The 18,298-nt window shown below is 34.8% G+C and overlaps 4 protein-coding genes across 5 annotated transcripts; 2 read left to right on the top strand and 2 right to left on the bottom strand.

Moving 5' to 3' along the window:
- Window positions 1-275: 275 nt before the first annotated feature.
- Window positions 276-2,351, bottom strand: LOC104793035 (uncharacterized). The gene is made up of 6 exons (XM_010519310.2): window positions 1,728-2,351; window positions 1,415-1,521; window positions 1,120-1,228; window positions 860-1,021; window positions 575-748; window positions 276-500 (listed from the first exon to the last, which is right to left on the bottom strand). The coding sequence occupies exons 1-6, from the start codon at window positions 2,022-2,024 to the stop codon at window positions 471-473; spliced, it is 879 nt and encodes a 292-aa protein (XP_010517612.2). The 5' UTR covers window positions 2,025-2,351; the 3' UTR covers window positions 276-470.
- Window positions 2,352-10,650: 8,299 nt separating this feature from the next.
- Window positions 10,651-11,714, top strand: LOC104793037 (uncharacterized). Its single transcript, XM_010519313.3, has 2 exons — window positions 10,651-10,814; window positions 10,919-11,714. The coding sequence occupies exons 1-2, from the start codon at window positions 10,724-10,726 to the stop codon at window positions 11,509-11,511; spliced, it is 684 nt and encodes a 227-aa protein (XP_010517615.2). The 5' UTR covers window positions 10,651-10,723; the 3' UTR covers window positions 11,512-11,714.
- Window positions 11,715-12,477: 763 nt separating this feature from the next.
- On the top strand, window positions 12,478-14,794 carry LOC104793038 (uncharacterized). 2 transcript variants are annotated; one of them, XM_010519315.3, is made up of 3 exons: window positions 12,478-12,625; window positions 13,643-13,763; window positions 13,882-14,794. In XM_010519315.3, exons 2-3 carry the CDS (start codon window positions 13,673-13,675, stop codon window positions 14,565-14,567), a joined length of 777 nt encoding a protein of 258 aa, XP_010517617.1. In that variant the 5' UTR covers window positions 12,478-12,625; window positions 13,643-13,672; the 3' UTR covers window positions 14,568-14,794. The 2 variants fall into 2 exon arrangements, with proteins under 2 accessions (XP_010517617.1, XP_087310048.1); XM_087453922.1 differs by lacking the exon at window positions 12,478-12,625 and having other exon boundaries at window positions 13,504-13,763.
- Window positions 14,795-15,361: 567 nt separating this feature from the next.
- LOC104793039 (protein STRICTOSIDINE SYNTHASE-LIKE 2-like) lies at window positions 15,362-18,148 on the bottom strand. The gene is made up of 3 exons (XM_010519316.3): window positions 17,598-18,148; window positions 16,142-16,396; window positions 15,362-16,047 (listed from the first exon to the last, which is right to left on the bottom strand). Exons 1-3 carry the CDS (start codon window positions 17,870-17,872, stop codon window positions 15,444-15,446), a joined length of 1,134 nt encoding a protein of 377 aa, XP_010517618.2. The 5' UTR covers window positions 17,873-18,148; the 3' UTR covers window positions 15,362-15,443.
- Between the last annotated feature and the right edge of the window lie 150 nt (window positions 18,149-18,298).

Here is an 18,298-nt window from a genome sequence, read left to right on the forward strand (position 1 = left end):
GCTTCTCTGACGACACCAAAAGTAAACTAATAGGTTACAATTACGTCATACATGTCTTAACTTTCGAATGTAGCACAATACTATATGTATCTCTAGAATGTGAAGGATTTGTCAACAATTCGGAGCATCATGTTAATAATTGGAGTGAGTAGCATTCACTATTTTTTGTCAACTTACAGGTAGCAACTTCTGGTATTTTATTCATACAATACACATTGTCTAGGTTCAAGTTAGTAAAAATCTAAGCAAATGTCAAAAACAGTGTAAGACATCTGTTCAGATCAAGAATGATCATGAAGCTTTATTGATCATAGGGGTACATTATTTTCTGGTTTTTTACATAAACAGAAACATATACACACAAATTATAATACGAAAGAGAAATCAAATGTACAAAACTGCTCAAGAAAAAGCAAAAGCTAAAACTGAAGCCTGAACATGTCTGAACCAATTCTCTTATATGCGTTGCTTCAGACCTTCACTCCTATCCGTTGAGCAACCTGCAGAACCAAAAAGATGCACAATTCATTTTCAGTTCTCAATAATTTATATTAACTCTTGAGAGATTTGTTACCTGTTTAAAGGAAGTAACTTCACTTCCCCATAGCCAAGCATCACAGCCCGCGTCTCTAGCTCCCCATACATCATTCCTACGGTCGTCACCTACATGAACCGCATCCTCAGGTTTCACTCCTAATAACTCACAAGCTTTCAAGAAGATAGTTGGGTTTGGTTTCTCCGCTTCAACCTGACAAAACAATCAAACACAAAAACCTTTAGTACTGTATATATATAAACACTCACTCCGAAAACATTTCAGCTCATCTACGAAAAGATACAAAGAAAGAAGTGCTATTACTTCTGCTGAAACAGCTACAGCATCAAACCAGTCTTCACATCTCAGTGCTCTTAGGAGAGGTCTTAACCGAGTATCGAAGTTGGACACAATGGAAACTTTTACACCCGCTTCTTTAATAGCCTTGAACACTTTCTCTGCATCTGGATCACATAACTTCCACGCCTGTGAAAACCAAATGGAATAAATAATTAATAAGAGAAAGTTACAAACTTTAACGAGTTTCCTCAAGCATATGGAGAAGTCAAAAGCGGAGATCAAACCTGTTCTGTAGTAAAATAGCTGTAAAGCTCTTCAAAGTAGCGAGTATCCGAACAGCCTGTTGATTCAGTCACTATATACTGCCAGAAAGGTCTCGCATCATTTACATATCTGCAAACAACAAAGAATTCATCATAATCAAGAACACCACAACAAATGTATTTTCCCCAAGTGTCAGCTTCAAGCCTGATCTTTTGCACAGACATGCATCACTAGAGTCGTAATCATGATCAACTATGTTAAAAAAAAAGTTCATTCCAAACAAATAAAATGCCTCAGATGAAGAGAATATGATACCTAAGATGAGATCCACCCCATGGCTTCTGATAAGCTCTTCTGTATCTAGTAAGTATCTCAGCCTCCGAGTACTCAACTCCATACCTCTCCCCAATATTCTTGTATATCTACAAAGTCAAAATCACCAACACAGCTCAGAATCCACAAAATTAAAAATTTCAATTATAATCTTCTAGGAACAAGCAGAGATCATAGTAAGCATATCACATTTGATCAAACCGTACTCAGAACCAAAACATCAATTCCAAAAAATAATCCATATTATACTAAAAGCAATTCCCCATTGAATCAGAAAGAACATCTTTAGAGAGACCTGAGCAGTAGGTTGAGCAGGAACAAGGAGAGTACCAACAGCATCAACAAGCAAAGCCTTGTGCGTGATATCACCGTAGAGAGATCTCCTGTAATCTTCATACTCCTTCAAAACACTTCCCAATCCGTAAACCCCACCAGATTCGTCATCCTCTGCCACAACAGCTGAAGATGATGATGATGAAGCAGAGGAGATCCGACGGCTGAGCAATGCTCCCGTTCTCGCGATCCGATCCGTTCCCTGAGTAATCCCACCGGAAAAAAGAAGCGCCGTCGCCTTCCTTATTCGTAACGCCATAGCTCTCTCTCTCTTTCTCCCCGTGTTCTGTTCCGTTGTCGTCTCGAGATTATAAAAGGGAGAAGAAGAAAAAGAAGAAGAAGAAGCGTCAGCGTGTGCTGAGAGAATCTTTTTCACGCACTCGTCATTTTACCCATAAGGAAGCGCGAAATTACAACTATACCCTTCAATATCATTATTATCCGCTTCGAGTCTTTCTACCCTATCCGCTAATCAGAGAGGAACTGGTGATGTGGCAGATTATTAGTGGCTATTAAAATCATGTTTAGTGTCTCTATCTATCCCACATCAAATGAGTAAGATAGATATGTACATGATTATTACTATACGAAAGATGGGATAGGGTTTGAACTTTGGTTATCAAAGTTGAGATCCAGATTAAAGGTTCTCTTGACCAATTTAAGTAATAGTAGCTTTTATCTTTCTTTCAATCCAAATCCTTTTATCTAATTAATTCTATACTATAATGAATCATACATGTGGTAGACTGGTAGGGAACGGTGTTTTTGCATGCATTCATTCTTGATACAAAACTTCTACTTGTCTGATTGATGATATCTGGAGTATTAATCTTTTTTAAACATCAAATTAGCCAATAAAAGGAATGGATTCATACAATGATTTCTCCGTCTTTATTTTGTATATTTCACATCGCGACAGATCTATTGTTATTATTATCAACTTATGTGGGAAAACGGGGTTACGCTTCATTTTGATAAAGTTAATCATTCTCATTTCATAGGAAGAAAAAAAGTAAGACACTGGGGCCGCCTGAACAATTATGTGCCATGCAAAGTAATATAAGGATACGAATGATGAAACGGTCAATTCTAGAGGGAACCTCTTTCGAAATACGTGGCTTAGAAATTAACAAACGGACCTACATGTTTGACAAACATGGGCCACACGATCGATTAAGTGGGTGTAGGGTTTTAGGCGAAGGCGATATTATGGATTATTTGATTGTTAACAAAGAACCGAACAAGGGAAATGCATGTTCAGTTCCACAAAATTTGTAAAATAGTATTTCTGGTTTTGGTTTGTTTCATGGACTTTTTTTTCGGTTACTTTCGTATGGAAGGACGAACAAAATCAGGTTTTGGGATATAGTGTTTCTTTGGATGTTGTCCTTTAATAAGGACCTTAGACGTACTATGTCTTTAGATGTTAATGCATTACGGTTTTCTACTTGTTTTTAGATCGAGTACAGTACACACAAGACAAGAGTTAAAAACAAATTTTGGATATTTTATTAATGTATGAAGCTTCGGCACCAACAAAACTTGTTTGTTGATGATTTTGAAAATTTTAAAAAGATTTAGATTTCAAATTGAGTATTTATTTTTCTTTTAAAATAAAATATAGTACTTTTCATTAGTTTCGAAAATACGAATCTGATAAAGAGAAGATATTCTTTATATGTGATATAAGACATCATGATGATATCAAAGAAGATTAGAAAAGTCTGATGATAAGAGAACATAATTGGACCCATTGTGGAGAATTTTGAGTGTCATTGCACTAATTCTTTAAAACGACCTAACGTCGTTGATAAGTACACATCTAATATTCGATATTTCCGAACTTATGTTAAATGAAACCGGATATATACTTCTGCTGTTACTAGCTGTTTTTTTTTTAATCAACAATTTAAGTTCTACTTTATGTTTTTGAGTCTGGATCAAGTTCGTGAATTATTTTTTACCCCGCTTAAATTTAAGATTTGATCCAACTTTCTCTAAAACATGACATTTGTTATTATTTTTGATATATGAAAAAGGGAACACGTACGTTTTTTTTTTTGGCTAGGCGAATTTATAATATGATTAGTTCCCCTTATAGACTGTATAAACATGGTTTTTGTAATAAGAAAAAACCCCGTATAAACATGATCTGCAGTATACAAAAGTTTTCTATAGGAATATTAAACGCTTAGATATATTCTCGTTACAAGTATATTGGTCTATAATTTTGGTGGTGATGTGATTCGATGAGCATGACATTAATAAATTTAGTTATAACAATATGCCATGAATTAGTAGAATCCATCAGATAATATATTAGATATGAAGATGCAATGGCCCAGTGAGCCTGTCTGATATTCATAATTGTGACGGCTCACTAATTTCTCTTGTTTTTCTTGGTTGAGTAGGACTATCCTCTCTTTTTGTTGTTGAAAAACATAATCGATTACATACAACAAACTTTATCTGCATGACTAAGTGAATTATTGATCGATCGATCAGATACAAATTTAAAATCTCCCAAGTAAGGTCATGTGAATCGTACTTGAGTAAGTCATCAAAGTAAGCAAGTGTGGTATAGTGATCTTGTTATAGTATGATAACTCGATCTAAAACATCGGATTATCCATACGAATATGCATCACAATAGTAATTCAAACGTCATAAATTTAAGTATTTTTCAAGCTTAAACATATATATATATATATATAGAACTGCGCATACACACAAACATATACAAAAGGCCACTTACTTTATTTCCACGTACCATCTAAGATACGTTCATAGTACCATTTTATTGTATTAAAACAAGTGCTTAATGTGGCCATACGTTATACGGTAACATATCCATGGTGTTTAGCTCCCTTTTCATGGAGAAGCTTCCTGCTCGGTAGATTTTTCTGCGACTTGGGTGCGGCTGCAACATGCGCTGCACTGTCCATAAGCATAGCTGCCGCAGCAACCGTATTTGCAGCCGCCACGCCCGCGTTTGGAGGTCTCCACACTGTTAGTTTCCTCATTGGGGTAACCACAGCAGCGGATGCAGCCGTAGCTTCCCCGATAGCAGCAACCGTACCTGCACCTACCTGAGTTGTATCCTCCACCATATTGCTGAGGTTCTTTTGCATCCGTTTCATCATTGAGATTCACTACCGTTTCAGCTGTTAATATATGTAATATATGAGAGAGGGATCATATATGCATGTAATTAAACCATGTTAACGTATATTGCTTACATACAAAAACCACGACGATCCTCGTGATATCTATATAGATATCACGAAAGGGTATAAAGATGAATAAGATATATGCTTACTTTGTTCCGAGGGTGTGGTTCTAAACGGGTCTGAATTAGCAAGAGATAAGCAGGTAGCGAACAAAACCAAGACAACAAGAAACTTGTAGCTTGCCATGTTTTTCTTTTGCTAGATTTGCACTTTTTTGGTTGAAGTAGCTTGTTATGTATATTTTGTTGTGATCTGTGAAAGATGTGTGAGCTTTAAGAGCATGTATTTATTTTATAGTGTGTCCCGGTTGATGAAAGATGACGCGTATCTTTACGCACGCGCACAATTTAATTTTTAAGAAATAATTAAAAGTAATTTTAGATAGTCCATCTTTACTTTAAAACCTGCTATGTGGCTTTTAATTTACTATTCTTTTAAAATACTGAAAATTTTGGACCCTCGATCTGAAGGAAAACTGAAAAATATATTTGTGGACCATATGCTTTAGCTCCTGTGGCACACCCACATAACAATAGTACAATACCCTTTCTCGATGAAATGTATTGAGATGCATCATCATATCAAACCTCTAAGAAGTTTAAATATAATGCAAAATAAATAAAAATCTTGTGATGGATCAAGTGTAGGTAGATCTTTCGGTCGTTGTTGTCCAACTTCTTCTGAAAATGAGTATGCGTTCGAAAATCTGTAGTTCAAATTTCTCAGTTACTAGAAGAAAAAAAAAATGTTACGAAGGACCAACGCGATTGGGCTTCCCTCTGCTCATATTGAATCCTACCCCAATTTGATTATGCCTTTTATTTGTTGTTCCAATCATGATTTAGCAATTATGTCGTCCATGAGTAAATAACTAATTAATACAATACAATTGTATTAGATTTATACGGTAAAAGGTTGATTCAAGAAGTTGATCTGCCGAACCTCCCTTACTTGCAGGCGGTAGTCAAAGAAGGGAAAAGATTGCATCAAAGGTAAGGAAATTCCAAAAAATATACGAGATCAAAGGTTTCTACATAAACTGGAGAAGACAAACACTCGTTATGATGTGATGAGAAATCCTAGTTCTTGGGAAGATGCAGACAAGTTTAAGCCATAGAGGTTTCTAAGGTCCTCAAGTTGGCAAGAAGGTGAGAAAGAGCAAAGTTTTAAGTATCTTCTTTTTGGCGGAATGAGAGGATGTCCTGGAGGTATCTAGCTTCTATATTTGTAGGAATCGCAACTGGAATGATGGTGCAGTGCTTACTAATTACGTAGAAAGCCTTTGACTTCATTGACATTCTTCATCATATGTTGGTTGTGTACTATGATGATCTTCCCTGATACTCGGGCTTATTTTGTTTGAGTAACCATCATCAAATATAGAACTTCCCTAAACCTCGATAGAACAAAAGTCCAAGCAAACCTTCGATTAAATCCAATTGCCGAAAGTGGAACAGCAGCCATAGTTTGTAGAAATAAACATTCAAAAAATTCATATATACTGTTAATATTATAATTTCAACAAAAGTTCCGTTGTAGCACACTGGTTGCATGATTATGACTCAAATTTAACAGTAAATGAATTATTTCCTGATTTCCGGGTTCAAATCCCGGTAGCGGAAATATTTTTTGTGATTAAAATATATAAATTTTTAAACAATATTTTTAAAATATGGTAATTATCACAAAATAAAATATGCCATTTATTAATTTCGTCACTGTAAACCTTTTCAATTATTAATTCTTTTATCACCTTATGGGAGTGGGACATTAATTTGCGAGATTCTACTTTTGTAAGTTTACGATTAAATGATATAAACTATATATAAAGTGGAAATTCAGATTAACGTATGTAATTTATTAACTTTTTTGCGGTGGATATATACTATTCATTGTCAAACATTGGTAGAGATATCACTTAAGTGTTTTGCAGCTATAGTTTGTAGAAATAAACATTCATAAAAATCATATATACTGTTAATATTATAATATCAACAAAAGTTCTGCTGTAGCATATTGGTTGCATGATTATGAGTAAATAAGTTATTTCCTGATTTCCAGGTTCAAATCCTATCAGCGGAACTATTTTTTTGTGATTGTAATATACAAATTTTTATACAATATTTTAAAAATATGATAATTATCACAAAATAAAATATGATATTTAATAATTCCGTCACTATAAACTTTTTCTCGGGTGACAAACAACAATCATATTCTACTTTTCAACTTTTAATTCTTTTATCACCTTATGGGAATGGGACATCAATTTGTCAGATTCTACTTTTGTAAGTTTACAATTGGATGATATAACCTACGTATAAAGCGGTAATTCATATTAAAGTACGTAATTTATGAAATTTCTTGTAGTAGATATATACTATTCATTGTCAAACATTGGTGGAGATATCACTCAAGTGTTTTGCAGCTATAGTTTGTAGAAATAAACATTCATAAAAATTATATATACTGTTAATATTATAATATCAACAAAAGTTGAGTTATTTCCTGATTTCCGATTTCAAATGCCGATAGTAGAAATATCTTTTAGTAATTGTAATATACAAATTTTTACACAATATTTTAAAAATATGATAATTATCACAAAGTTATAAGTGACAATCAAATTCTACTCTTCACCTTTTAATTTTTCTATCACGTTATGAAAATGAGACATATTAATTTGTAAGATTCTTCTTTCATAAGTTTACGATTGGATAATTTAAACTAGATATAAAATGATCGATAATTAGGATTAACGTACGTAACTTATTAAATTTCCTGCGGTGGGTATATACTATGTATTGTCAAACATTGGTGGCGATACCAATCAAGTGTTTTGCGAACCCTAATCTTTATCGGTTTCAAGTTTCTTTATCCTCAGACTTTTCTAAAGCATAAACATTCAATTAAATATAATTCAATCACTATAACAGAAAAGCTATTATTACTCAATCAATCTTCGTCAGGTATGAACTTGCTCAATGAATTTTTGCCACGTGTAAGTTTTGCTATTATTTAAAGTCATAATGTTACGTAAGTGTATTGGATAGATCAACTTGGCTTGGAAAGATTGCGGAAAATCGCGCACCACCGACTGATCAGAGTCAACATACGACATATCATAATGTCGAGTGGAGTGTTACGTTCCCGTTAATTTTGTAATTTTAATCACGCATCTAAATTATGGACCGACTCAAACGTATTGAAATGTTAGGATGATTGTGTTTTCTTTTCCAGTCAAGTTCTTTTTCCAATCGTTTATAGTTAAAGTTAACAACAAAATATTAGTGGATTTTGGTGCATAATTTATTTCAATTGCATCAATCTATGTTTAGAAAAGTTAATTTGGTGAATAACAACACGAGGAAGATCAAGCTTCGTGCTTCGATAATGGTTTTTGGTTCGGTTACGTTATCAGACGAATGTTGAATTTGGTCGACTAAGCAGTAGTAATTCAGTTCCATCGTCTATACGGGTCGGTTTATATGTTTCCTGTTTCTAATTGTTTTTTCCTTCGTTTAGATCAGTTCTAGTGATATTTCCAAAAGAAGGAAGAGTTTGAATTGGGACTGTGCGATTGTTTTTGGAATCTATAGAAAGCTAACATTATCATTTCGAACGGTGAGTTTGAAGACCAAGAGTTGGACTTTGTGACTACTGTTGGACACGTGTAGGCACCGTATGTTATGTAGAGAGCATGGCATTACACATGGAACCACAGATAAGAGTTGAAGCTTTCGATGCTTGAAATGGCTTAATTTCAACGTTCAACTCTTTTTATGGGTTTTGACCAAATTATATATATTATATATACATATCTATTTTTAATAATTCAGCTATTCGATTTCTATTTTTCAAGCCAATGATCAAAAGACTTTCAATAACACACATTTGTTTTCCGATGTCACTCGAACCAACTATCTATAAACGATTAAAAATTACATATATACATAGTGTTAACTTGATATTGGTCCGAGGATATATGCTGATCAAGTCTTATCTCTTTTTTTTCTTTCTTGTAATGAGTATATACTTATCTCTTCTTTTTTTTTTGTCATTTAACATGTGATTAGTTTAATAATGAATACATCAAAACTAAATAGTTATTTGGCAAATAAAGTATTTTACTTCACTAAATATTTTCAGTACACAAACGAATAACAAAATAAAATTAATAGTTCGTTAGAAATTTTTTGGCTTAATAATTCTTAGTACCCTATATACTGGTTTATTATTGATAGTATATACTTTAATTATCTCATTGTATAATGTAGATTTAAGAAGTTAGATAAGATATTGACTTTTAACTGTTTGTAAAGTATTTCTATTTATACCAATACAACGTATCGTTAGCAAAGTTGAATACTGACTATAAATACAGAATATTACTAGTGTAAAACATATATATATATATATATATCCAAGAGAAATGCTAGATGACAAAACAGTATCCGTTGAAATCGTGATTTTTATTTTATTTGTTGACTAATTATAATGTGAGTATTGACCAAGAGATCACTGATATTTATATATGCATATAGTTTTTTTTTTTGGTAAAGTATATATGCATATAGTTTAGTTTATAGTTTTGTTGTATTGTTTACTACATTTGTGAAATCGATTAAAATGTGCGAGTAAAATCCACACATAATTAAATCATAAAAATAAAAGAATTTCAATAAATACAAAAAAAATATTAAGTAAATAGGATTCGATGATTGCATGAAGGTTCTAATAAGTTTGACAGACAAGTTATAATTATCCAACCTAAGCTTTCAACTTTCAAGAATAAAATTATGGATCATTTGCTTCGTTGTTATTGAGCTTTTCTATGTTTATAACGGGATTGTAAATTTTGGAGATAAGTTGTAGTTTTTTCTTTTATTTTGGAGAAAATCTTCTTCTTCACCGATTTTGTTATATATTTATATAGATTTTTTTCTTATTTTTTCTCACTAATACCAAGATTATAAACTTAATTATGTTTGTGGACCGGCTCCATTATGGAACTGATTTCTTGAAATTACAAGTCTATTCTTGATTTGATGCAAATTAACTTGAAGATGCTCTAGTACTCTCTTACAACAACGATATTCTGTTAAAGCTTTAATTAATATCCAAATAAATACTGTGACTACCCTTTTTAAGCAAATTCAAAAGTAACACTACCAAACGTTTTTGTTTTCTGAGCTATATATAATATACGTTGTCCACAAACATACTTAAAGAATCGGAAACGCTTGTAATTTTGTTAAAATACCTGTTTTCCTCTTAATTTCGTTTGACGGCATATTCGATATTGAAATTGACAAAAGAGGTATAGATGTTATCATTGTGAATTTTGAATAGAAACAACATCCACCCTATACTAAAGCTTAACTAGACGCAAAAACTAGAAATTATGAAACATGTCATAGCATCGAAGCTCTAAATAACCTTTATCTATCATATTTTATGAGCCTTCTCGATCATATCATGGTTTCTAGAGATGTTTAATATGATTTACTTTTTACATTATATATAAAGCGTAAAGAAAAAAAAATCCCCATAAATATGTCATTATCTTCCCTCACTCGACATAATTGACTGGTTTCTTGTCGCCAAGTTTTGCTTCCCAACTATAAATAGATGTGCTATGCTCATACACTCTTCAGTCTTCACTAACAAAATCACATTCCCTCACCAAACCAAACAAGCTAAGTGTCTTGTGTGACGAAAACAAAACATGGGAAACCTCAAGTCTCTCGCCCTCTTAGCTTTGCTCTTTTCTCTCTCCCTTGCTGTTTTTGCGGACACATCCACCGATGCCACACATGGTATATATGTAAAACTCTATATATATAATTTTCCTTTACACTTTCGCATAATTATGATCGAATATCTATATTCTTGGTATATAACCTGTATACCACACGTGCAGCTAAGGATGATGTGAAACCAAGTACTGACGCAACCGATGCCGTAGAGCCGCAACAACGTGGTCGAGGCGGTTGTAGGTACGGATGTTGCGGCAGCTTCGCTTATGGGCGGTGCAGCGCTTGTTGCAGCCAACCTCAGACTGCGGAAGTCGAAGCCGAGGCCAATGACGTTGTTGTAGAGCCTCAGCAAGGCTGGGGTGGAGGCGGTTGTAGGTACGGATGTTGCGGTGGTTGGTGGGCTGGACGGTGCAGATACTGTTGCAGCCGACCTCAAGCCGAAGAAGCCGAGAATGTTGAGGCCAACGTTGTTGAGCCTCAGCAGCGTGGCGGCGGTGGTGGTGGTGGGGGTGGTTTTGGCGGCGGTCGTGGTGGCTGTAGGTATGGATGTTGCGGTGGATGGTGGCGTGGACGGTGCAGATACTGTTGCACCAGTCAAGCTGAGGCCAACGAAGTTGTGGAAACTGTTGAGCCCCAGCAACGCCGTGGATGTAGGTACGGCTGCTGTGGAAGCTATGCATATGGACAGTGCAGTGCTTGTTGTTCCAAGAAGATGGGCACGGAGGGAGAGACGAAGAAGGACGAAGCGAAGCCATAATTTAGCGTGTATCACAAACTCTTTATGTTTGTATGCATGGTTAATTACCAGTACGTACGTATGTCAAAATAAAAGAAATATAGTGCCTAATCCTAAGAAGGTACCTAGAGCTCAATAATAAAAATCGTGGGTTCCTATAATAAGTATTTTGCAGTGTCTTTCTCGTGGATGTTATAAATAATAACAACTGTTTTTAATATCAATCATGGATTATAATATTTTCTTTGCAATCTCCTTTTTTAATTTGTTAAAAGTTTCCTTTAGAATTTTATTTATGATAAAACATGTAGCTAGCTGAATAATAAACCATAGATTAATATTAAATGGTACTATGTAGATTTCTAACAATTAATATATCCTAATATCTAAGAATATAACAACTGCTTCGACTGTTTAACCAAAAAAAACAACGACTGCTTTATATATAAATTCATGATTTAAGGGACATATATATATATATATATATATATCTTTTGATTATATATGAATTATAATGGTGGAAACGCATATTTGCAAGAATAAATTTAAGAATTTGTACATGCCAACGAAAGCAGCATTCACCGATCTAATCTAACCCACCGGCACCTCGATCACTTATAGATCTATCCACCCTCGTAAACTTCTGATATTACGTCTCTACTAGGTACATACCCTCGCTCAACCTCACGAGTCATGACCGTGCCGTTTCCATTGTACTTGGCCCAATACGAATGGACCATGATCCAGTCCGCAGCCAGGCCCAAAGCGGCGCCTCCTAGCCACGCGTTCTACATGGCGAACTTTGTCTGCTTTGAGTGTTATATGTGTTCAAGGCTCTCAAGAATCCGCCAACGTGGACTCCTCTTAATGTTATCGCGAGATTCAGACGTCGTCGTCGACGTGTCGTTGAACTAGTAACGTAGGATCCGACGTGTGGCCGTCTCCATGACGATAAGGTGCAAACGCTAGGGGTTGCTTAGAATAGTCAGATATCCGATATTTAAACTGACAAAATAATGTATTGATGTTAACATTTTAAATAGAAACTCTACCTTGCTAAGTGCTAAAGCTTAACCAGACAAGAAAAAAAACTAAAAATTAGAAAACATTTCATAGCATCAAAGCTTCTATGTAGGTAAGCATCTTTCTAAATCGGTTTTTAGACTCTTCTATTTCATAGCATTTAAAGATGTTTAATACTCTTTCTATTTCAAACTCGTTGTTAATTCAAGGTCTTTTCATCGTATATTAAAATATGTATAACTATATTGATTTATTTGATAGTTTTAATAAACTAGAAAAATAAAAATAAAATTAGAAACATTAATTACAGTATTAAAAGATAAGATGAGAGTAGATACAATATAACCTCTACAAATTAATATTCGGTAAATTAATAACCTCTATAAATTAATAAAATTGTAATTTTGGACACTATTCGATGAAATAATAAATTCATAACTTTTTTAAAAATCCCATGTAAAAATATGGTCTCATTAATATCATAAATTAATAATCAAATAAACTAATATATATATATATATCTAAGAATATCTAGTGAAATATGAATCTATTGTTGTTTGTTTGTTCTTGAATTTGCATTCTTGTTGGAGAGCATCTCTAATTTTTTTGATTGCATCAAAAACTTCTGGTATTGTCTTCTCAAATCGCATCCAAAAATTGTAAAGAGTTCTTGACGCGATAATTGCTTTCTTACGTGTAACTGGTTCTAAAAGTATCGTCGTATCTTCTTCAACTTCATCATCACTTTGAAAAATAGTAGCAGCAATTTCTTCTAAACTTTGTATTTCTAATTAAAAGTTCTCTTTATAAATTAATATTTTATTAATTTATCGATAAATTAATAATTATCAATTTATCGATAAATTAAAACTTCTATAAATTAATAAAATTCTCGACCTTATTAATTTATAGAGGTTCTACTGTATAATATATTATTTTTATATTTTTATTAAGCGTATATAGAAGTGATCCCCATAAATCTCTATCGTTATCTTCCCTCACTCGACACAATTGACTGGTTTCTTGTCGTCAAGTTTTGCTGGCCAACTATATATATGGATGTGCTGTGCTCATACATACATTCTTCAGTTCACTAACAAAATCATATTCCCGCAACAAAATCAAACAGGATAACTGTTCTGTGTAACGAAAACAACACATGGGAAACCTCAAGTCTCTCGCTCTCTTGGCTTTGCTTTTCTCTCTCTCCCTCGCTGTTTTTGCGGACACATCCACTGATGCCACACATGGTATATATGTACAAGTCTATATTTATAACTTCTCTCTTTGCACTTTCGATCATATTGATGAAATGATGATCGAATATCTAACTCATGGTGTATATAAACCTGTAAATTACACGTGCAGCTAAGGATGAAGTGAAGCCAAGTACTGAAGCAACCGATGGTGTAGAGCCCCAGCAAGGCTGGGGTGGTGGTGGTTGTAGGTACGGATGTTGCGGTGGCTGGTGGGCTGGACGGTGCAGATACTGTTGCAGCAGTCAAGCTGAGGCCAACGTTAACGAGGTTGTGGAAACTGTTGAACCACAGCAAGGCTGGGGTGGTGGTGGTTGTAGGTACGGATGTTGCGGTGGGTGGTGGCGTGGACGGTGCAGATACTGTTGCAGCAGCCAAGCCGAGGCCAACGTTAACGAGGTTGCGGAAACTGTTGAGCCTCAGCAAGGCTGGGGTGGTGGTGGTTGTAGGTATGGATGTTGCGGTGGGTGGTGGCGTGGACGATGCAGATACTGTTGCAGCAGTCAAGCCGAGGCCAACGTTAACGAGGTTGTGGAAACTGTTGAGCCTCAGCAAGGCTGGGGTGGTGGTGGTTGTAGGTATGGATGTTGCGGTGGGTGGTGGCGTGGACGGTGCAGATACTGTTGCAGCAGTCAAGCCGAGGCCAAGAAGGTTATGGAAACAGTGGAGCCCCAGCAACGCCGTGGATGTAGGTTATACGGTTGCTGTGGAAGCTTTACAACTGGACGGTGCACTGCTTGTTGTTCCAAGCCGATGGCCACGGAGAAAGTGAAGAAGAAAGAAGAAGCTAAGCCATGATTTGGCGTATAACACAAACCCTCTATGTTTGTATGCATGCAATGCATGGTTAATTACCGGTACGTACGTATGTCAAAATAAAAGAAATATAGTGCTTAATCCTAGGAAGGTACCTAGAGCTCGATCAATAAATAAATAAAAACTGTTGGTTCATATAATACGTATTTTGTTATGTACTCGACTTTTCTCGTGGATGTTATAAATAATAACAACCGTTTTAATATCAATCATGCATTATAATACTTTCTTTACAAATTTAATTATGATCAACAAGCTAGCTATCTCAATAAAGAAACCATCGTACATTTAATCACGGCGGTCCAATAATATTGGTGGTCCAAAGCAAGAAAAAATGTAGCTTTTTCTTACATTTAAAAAAAAAGTAAAAACTAAAATCTTTTCACAAAAATAAAGTCAAACATATAATAACTATATATAAATAACAAAAAGATAAAAAAAGTTGATGTGACTCATATTTATAGTATACTTATGATGTGGACTTTAAATATTTTGGTTTAAAGTCCATTAGATAAACAAAAATGTGGCCTTAAAATCACCAAAAAAATGTGGCTCTAACCCTTGGCTTAACCCGCATGTTCTATGGGCCGGGTCTGCATTTAATCATGATCAACAAGCTAGCTATCACAATTTTAATCATGCATTATAATAATTTCTATATAATACAAGCTAGCTATCTCAATAAAGAAACCATAGACTTATACTTGGTACGTAGACTTATATGTAATCCTAAAATTTAAGCACAATAACAACTGCTTCTACAATCAAATCATGAATTAAAGGACATAAATCTTTTGATTATGGATGAATTATAAATTTGTAATTTATAATGATGGAAACGCATAGTATTTGCATTAGTCAAATTTTATACATGCCAGCGAAAGGAGTATTCACCGATCCAACCCAAAGCGTTCCATCTCTTTCCTCCACCTCACTTATAGATATCCACTTATTCCCATTTTTACCCTCGAAAACTTCTGATATTACTACGCCACTACTACCCTCGCTCAACCTCACGGCCATGCCGTTCCCTTTGTACTTGGCCCAATACGAATGGACCTTCATCCAGTCCACAGGTAAGCCCAAAGCGGCGCGTCCTAGCCATGCGTTCGACATTGCGAACTCTGTCAGCTTTGAATGTTTCGTGTTCAAACCTACCCAGAATCCGCCACGTGGACTCCTCTTAATGTTGTCGGGAAACCCAGGGAGCCTCTCCGCGAAAACCTCGTAGCTATCGCGAGATTCAGGCGTCCTCGTCGTCGTCGACGTGTCGTTGAGCCAGTACCGTAGGATCCGACATGTGGCGGTCTCCACGACGAGAAGGTAATCACCGTTTTGGCTTAAAACGACGCCGTTTGCAAACGCTAGGTTGCTTAGAAGAGTGGTCACTTGTTTCGTGTTTGGGTCGTACTTCATTAGTCTACCGGTTCTGTCTCCACTCATCATCACCCCTATATAATTCCTGATTATCAACAATAATTAGCTCTAAATTCTAATACATCATAGTATCATACCAAATGATAATGATTTTAAGATTAAAACTTTACGTTCTTTACCTCCGTTGATAAACCGAACTGCTGTCGGTAAAGTAGACAATTCCGGTACGTGGATCAATATCCAAACCGTTGGTAAACCGAAGGGGCTCATCCAGCTCACGAGTGGCTACACCTCCTTCTGGGCCAACTTTAAGAAGGCCCATATAAGCATCAGCTATATATAGGTCACCAGTGGATTCGTCAAAGGAAAGGCCCAATGGTCGTCCGCACACGTGCTCTGTTCGTTGGTGCTCGTGCGATCCCTCACAACCTTCTCTGCATCGAACAAATCTTAAAACATAAATTGCCAATGAAGTGTAATCCTCTTCCTTCATCACAATTATTTGTTCTTCAGAACTACTAATTATGCTATTAACATACTAAACCCCTGTGGTTAATGACAGCTTTATTCGCCCTCTCTCAGTTCCATTGCTATAGAGTTTTTTTTTTTTTTTTTTTTTTTTTTTTTTTTTTTTTTTTTAAATCTGTTGCTTCTCAGTTTCAATGTAATTTTTCGAACAAAATTTCTGATTTATCTTATACTACGAGTCTAATAATCTTTAAACGTAAGTCACATCACCATATAAATTAGTGGTATGGTACATGTTAATATATTTTACATATTTCAATCTATCTATGTGAAAATGTGTCAGATCATTTGTATCTACTATCTACTAGCAAACTTGGACCACTAGAATTAGTCATTACATAACACATTTCCTAACCAAAGTAAAAAAAGGGTGGTCGTTTACTCATTACTAAAGAGACTCCTAGTAAATAAAGATGATGCATTATATTTTATCACTCATTCTTTAGCTATCAGCATTTAATTTAGATTTCTTGAAAAGAAAAAAGAAAAAAAACTACAACGTTTCACAATACGCGTGTGAGGAACATCATGGAAGATAAGTATATTCATAGAATATAAAACTAAAAAGCAATTAAGTTAGTAAGTTACATATATATATTTACAGTACATGCACATGCAATTGCGTTTTAGAATCCCCAAGAATGGGAACTTCACATGCATGCCCAAATAACAAGATTGTGAGTTAGAAAGTTTATATCTGCAAATTATAATCAACCAAGTTGACCACGTGAAAAAAAGTTGAAGTACATAAGCAGAAACAAAAGAAGTACCATTTATTCATTGGTCGGGAATGATAACTAACTGTAATAAATCAAAAAATTGAATTAAACTACCAAATGTATTCCTTCGTTGTTAAAAATGCAAAGGAGGTACGCAATCTTATCATTATTATTGTTTGATACACAAAGGAAGTAATTTTGTTATTCTGATTTTTTTTTTCTTTTTTGTCACAATGTCATTCTGATAATCAAGTCAATAATTTCGATGGGACATACGAAGTTGGTGGATACAATTGAAGGACTTAAAACCACAAAAAAAAAAAAGACACGAGAAAAACAATTGTCCTCAAAAAATGTAAAGAAAAAAAAAGAAGAAGAGGGTGCGTACCTTGTAGAGGTGGTAACGGCGAAATCAATCCAACGGCTATCATTAGCTAGCCACTTAACAATTCGACCGTCAGACAAACCGGTGTAAGGACCGTCGCCGGAGATATCGAAAACAAAACTCTCCGGTCCCGAAGCTCCGGTGGTCGGAATCAGACGGAAATCAGGTAAATGGACAGACATCATAGATTCTCCATCTTTTGGTCTATCGCCGGAAAAATCGGTGAGGTTAAAGAGAAGGACGACCGATATCGCCACCACCATGAGGAGTTTCATCATCTTTGTCTTTGTTTTGTGTCTTTGTTGTGTGGTAAGAGTTATTATTATGGTTATATATAGAGTGTCAGAAATAATAAATAAATTTCTTATACATGTCGAATTCGTGTAAATGAAAACTCTTTGGTATTTTATTTATTTTTTCTTTTCTTTTGGGATTCTTGGCATTTGTGGATCCGTTATTCTTTTTTTTCTTTCTTATTTTATGTATATCTTTCTATTTTAAAAAATTTCATTCTTAATTAGTTGGCCCAAAAGAATAAAAGAAAAAGATTACCTTCTCAATATGACTCTAATTGGGTGAAATGAATAATTTTATTTGGCCTATTTTACATGTAAATTGTATGATTGCTTGGAAATGCCGAAAATTGAGGGGCCACAAATCCTTCATTGTTTTAGGACCATCTTTTTTCTTCACTCTGTTTTTTC

The sequence above is a fragment of the Camelina sativa genome, chromosome 6 (assembly GCF_030686135.1).
Source record: "Camelina sativa cultivar CO46 ecotype springtype chromosome 6, ASM3068613v1".
Classification (NCBI taxonomy): Eukaryota; Viridiplantae; Streptophyta; class Magnoliopsida; order Brassicales; family Brassicaceae; genus Camelina; species Camelina sativa.

Excerpts from the sequence above, each read along its gene's own strand:
- LOC104793038 (XM_010519315.3), top strand. The coding sequence starts at position 13,673 with ATGGGAAACCTCAAGTCTCTCGCTCTCTTGGCTTTGCTTTTCTCTCTC. Across the intron at positions 13,764-13,881 it reads ATCCACTGATGCCACACATG|CTAAGGATGAAGTGAAGCCA; the intron begins GTATATATGTAC and ends TTACACGTGCAG.
- LOC104793039 (XM_010519316.3), bottom strand. The coding sequence starts at position 17,872 with ATGATGAAACTCCTCATGGTGGTGGCGATATCGGTCGTCCTTCTCTTT. Across the intron at positions 16,397-17,597 it reads GCCGTTACCACCTCTACAAG|AGAAGGTTGTGAGGGATCGC; the intron begins GTACGCACCCTC and ends TGTTCGATGCAG. Across the intron at positions 16,048-16,141 it reads AGTTCGGTTTATCAACGGAG|GAATTATATAGGGGTGATGA; the intron begins GTAAAGAACGTA and ends GTTGATAATCAG.
- LOC104793037 (XM_010519313.3), top strand. The coding sequence starts at position 10,724 with ATGGGAAACCTCAAGTCTCTCGCCCTCTTAGCTTTGCTCTTTTCTCTC. Across the intron at positions 10,815-10,918 it reads ATCCACCGATGCCACACATG|CTAAGGATGATGTGAAACCA; the intron begins GTATATATGTAA and ends CCACACGTGCAG.
- LOC104793035 (XM_010519310.2), bottom strand. The coding sequence starts at position 2,024 with ATGGCGTTACGAATAAGGAAGGCGACGGCGCTTCTTTTTTCCGGTGGG. Across the intron at positions 1,522-1,727 it reads CTGCTCAACCTACTGCTCAG|ATATACAAGAATATTGGGGA; the intron begins GTCTCTCTAAAG and ends TTGACTTTGTAG. Across the intron at positions 501-574 it reads AAGTTACTTCCTTTAAACAG|GTTGCTCAACGGATAGGAGT; the intron begins GTAACAAATCTC and ends TTGGTTCTGCAG.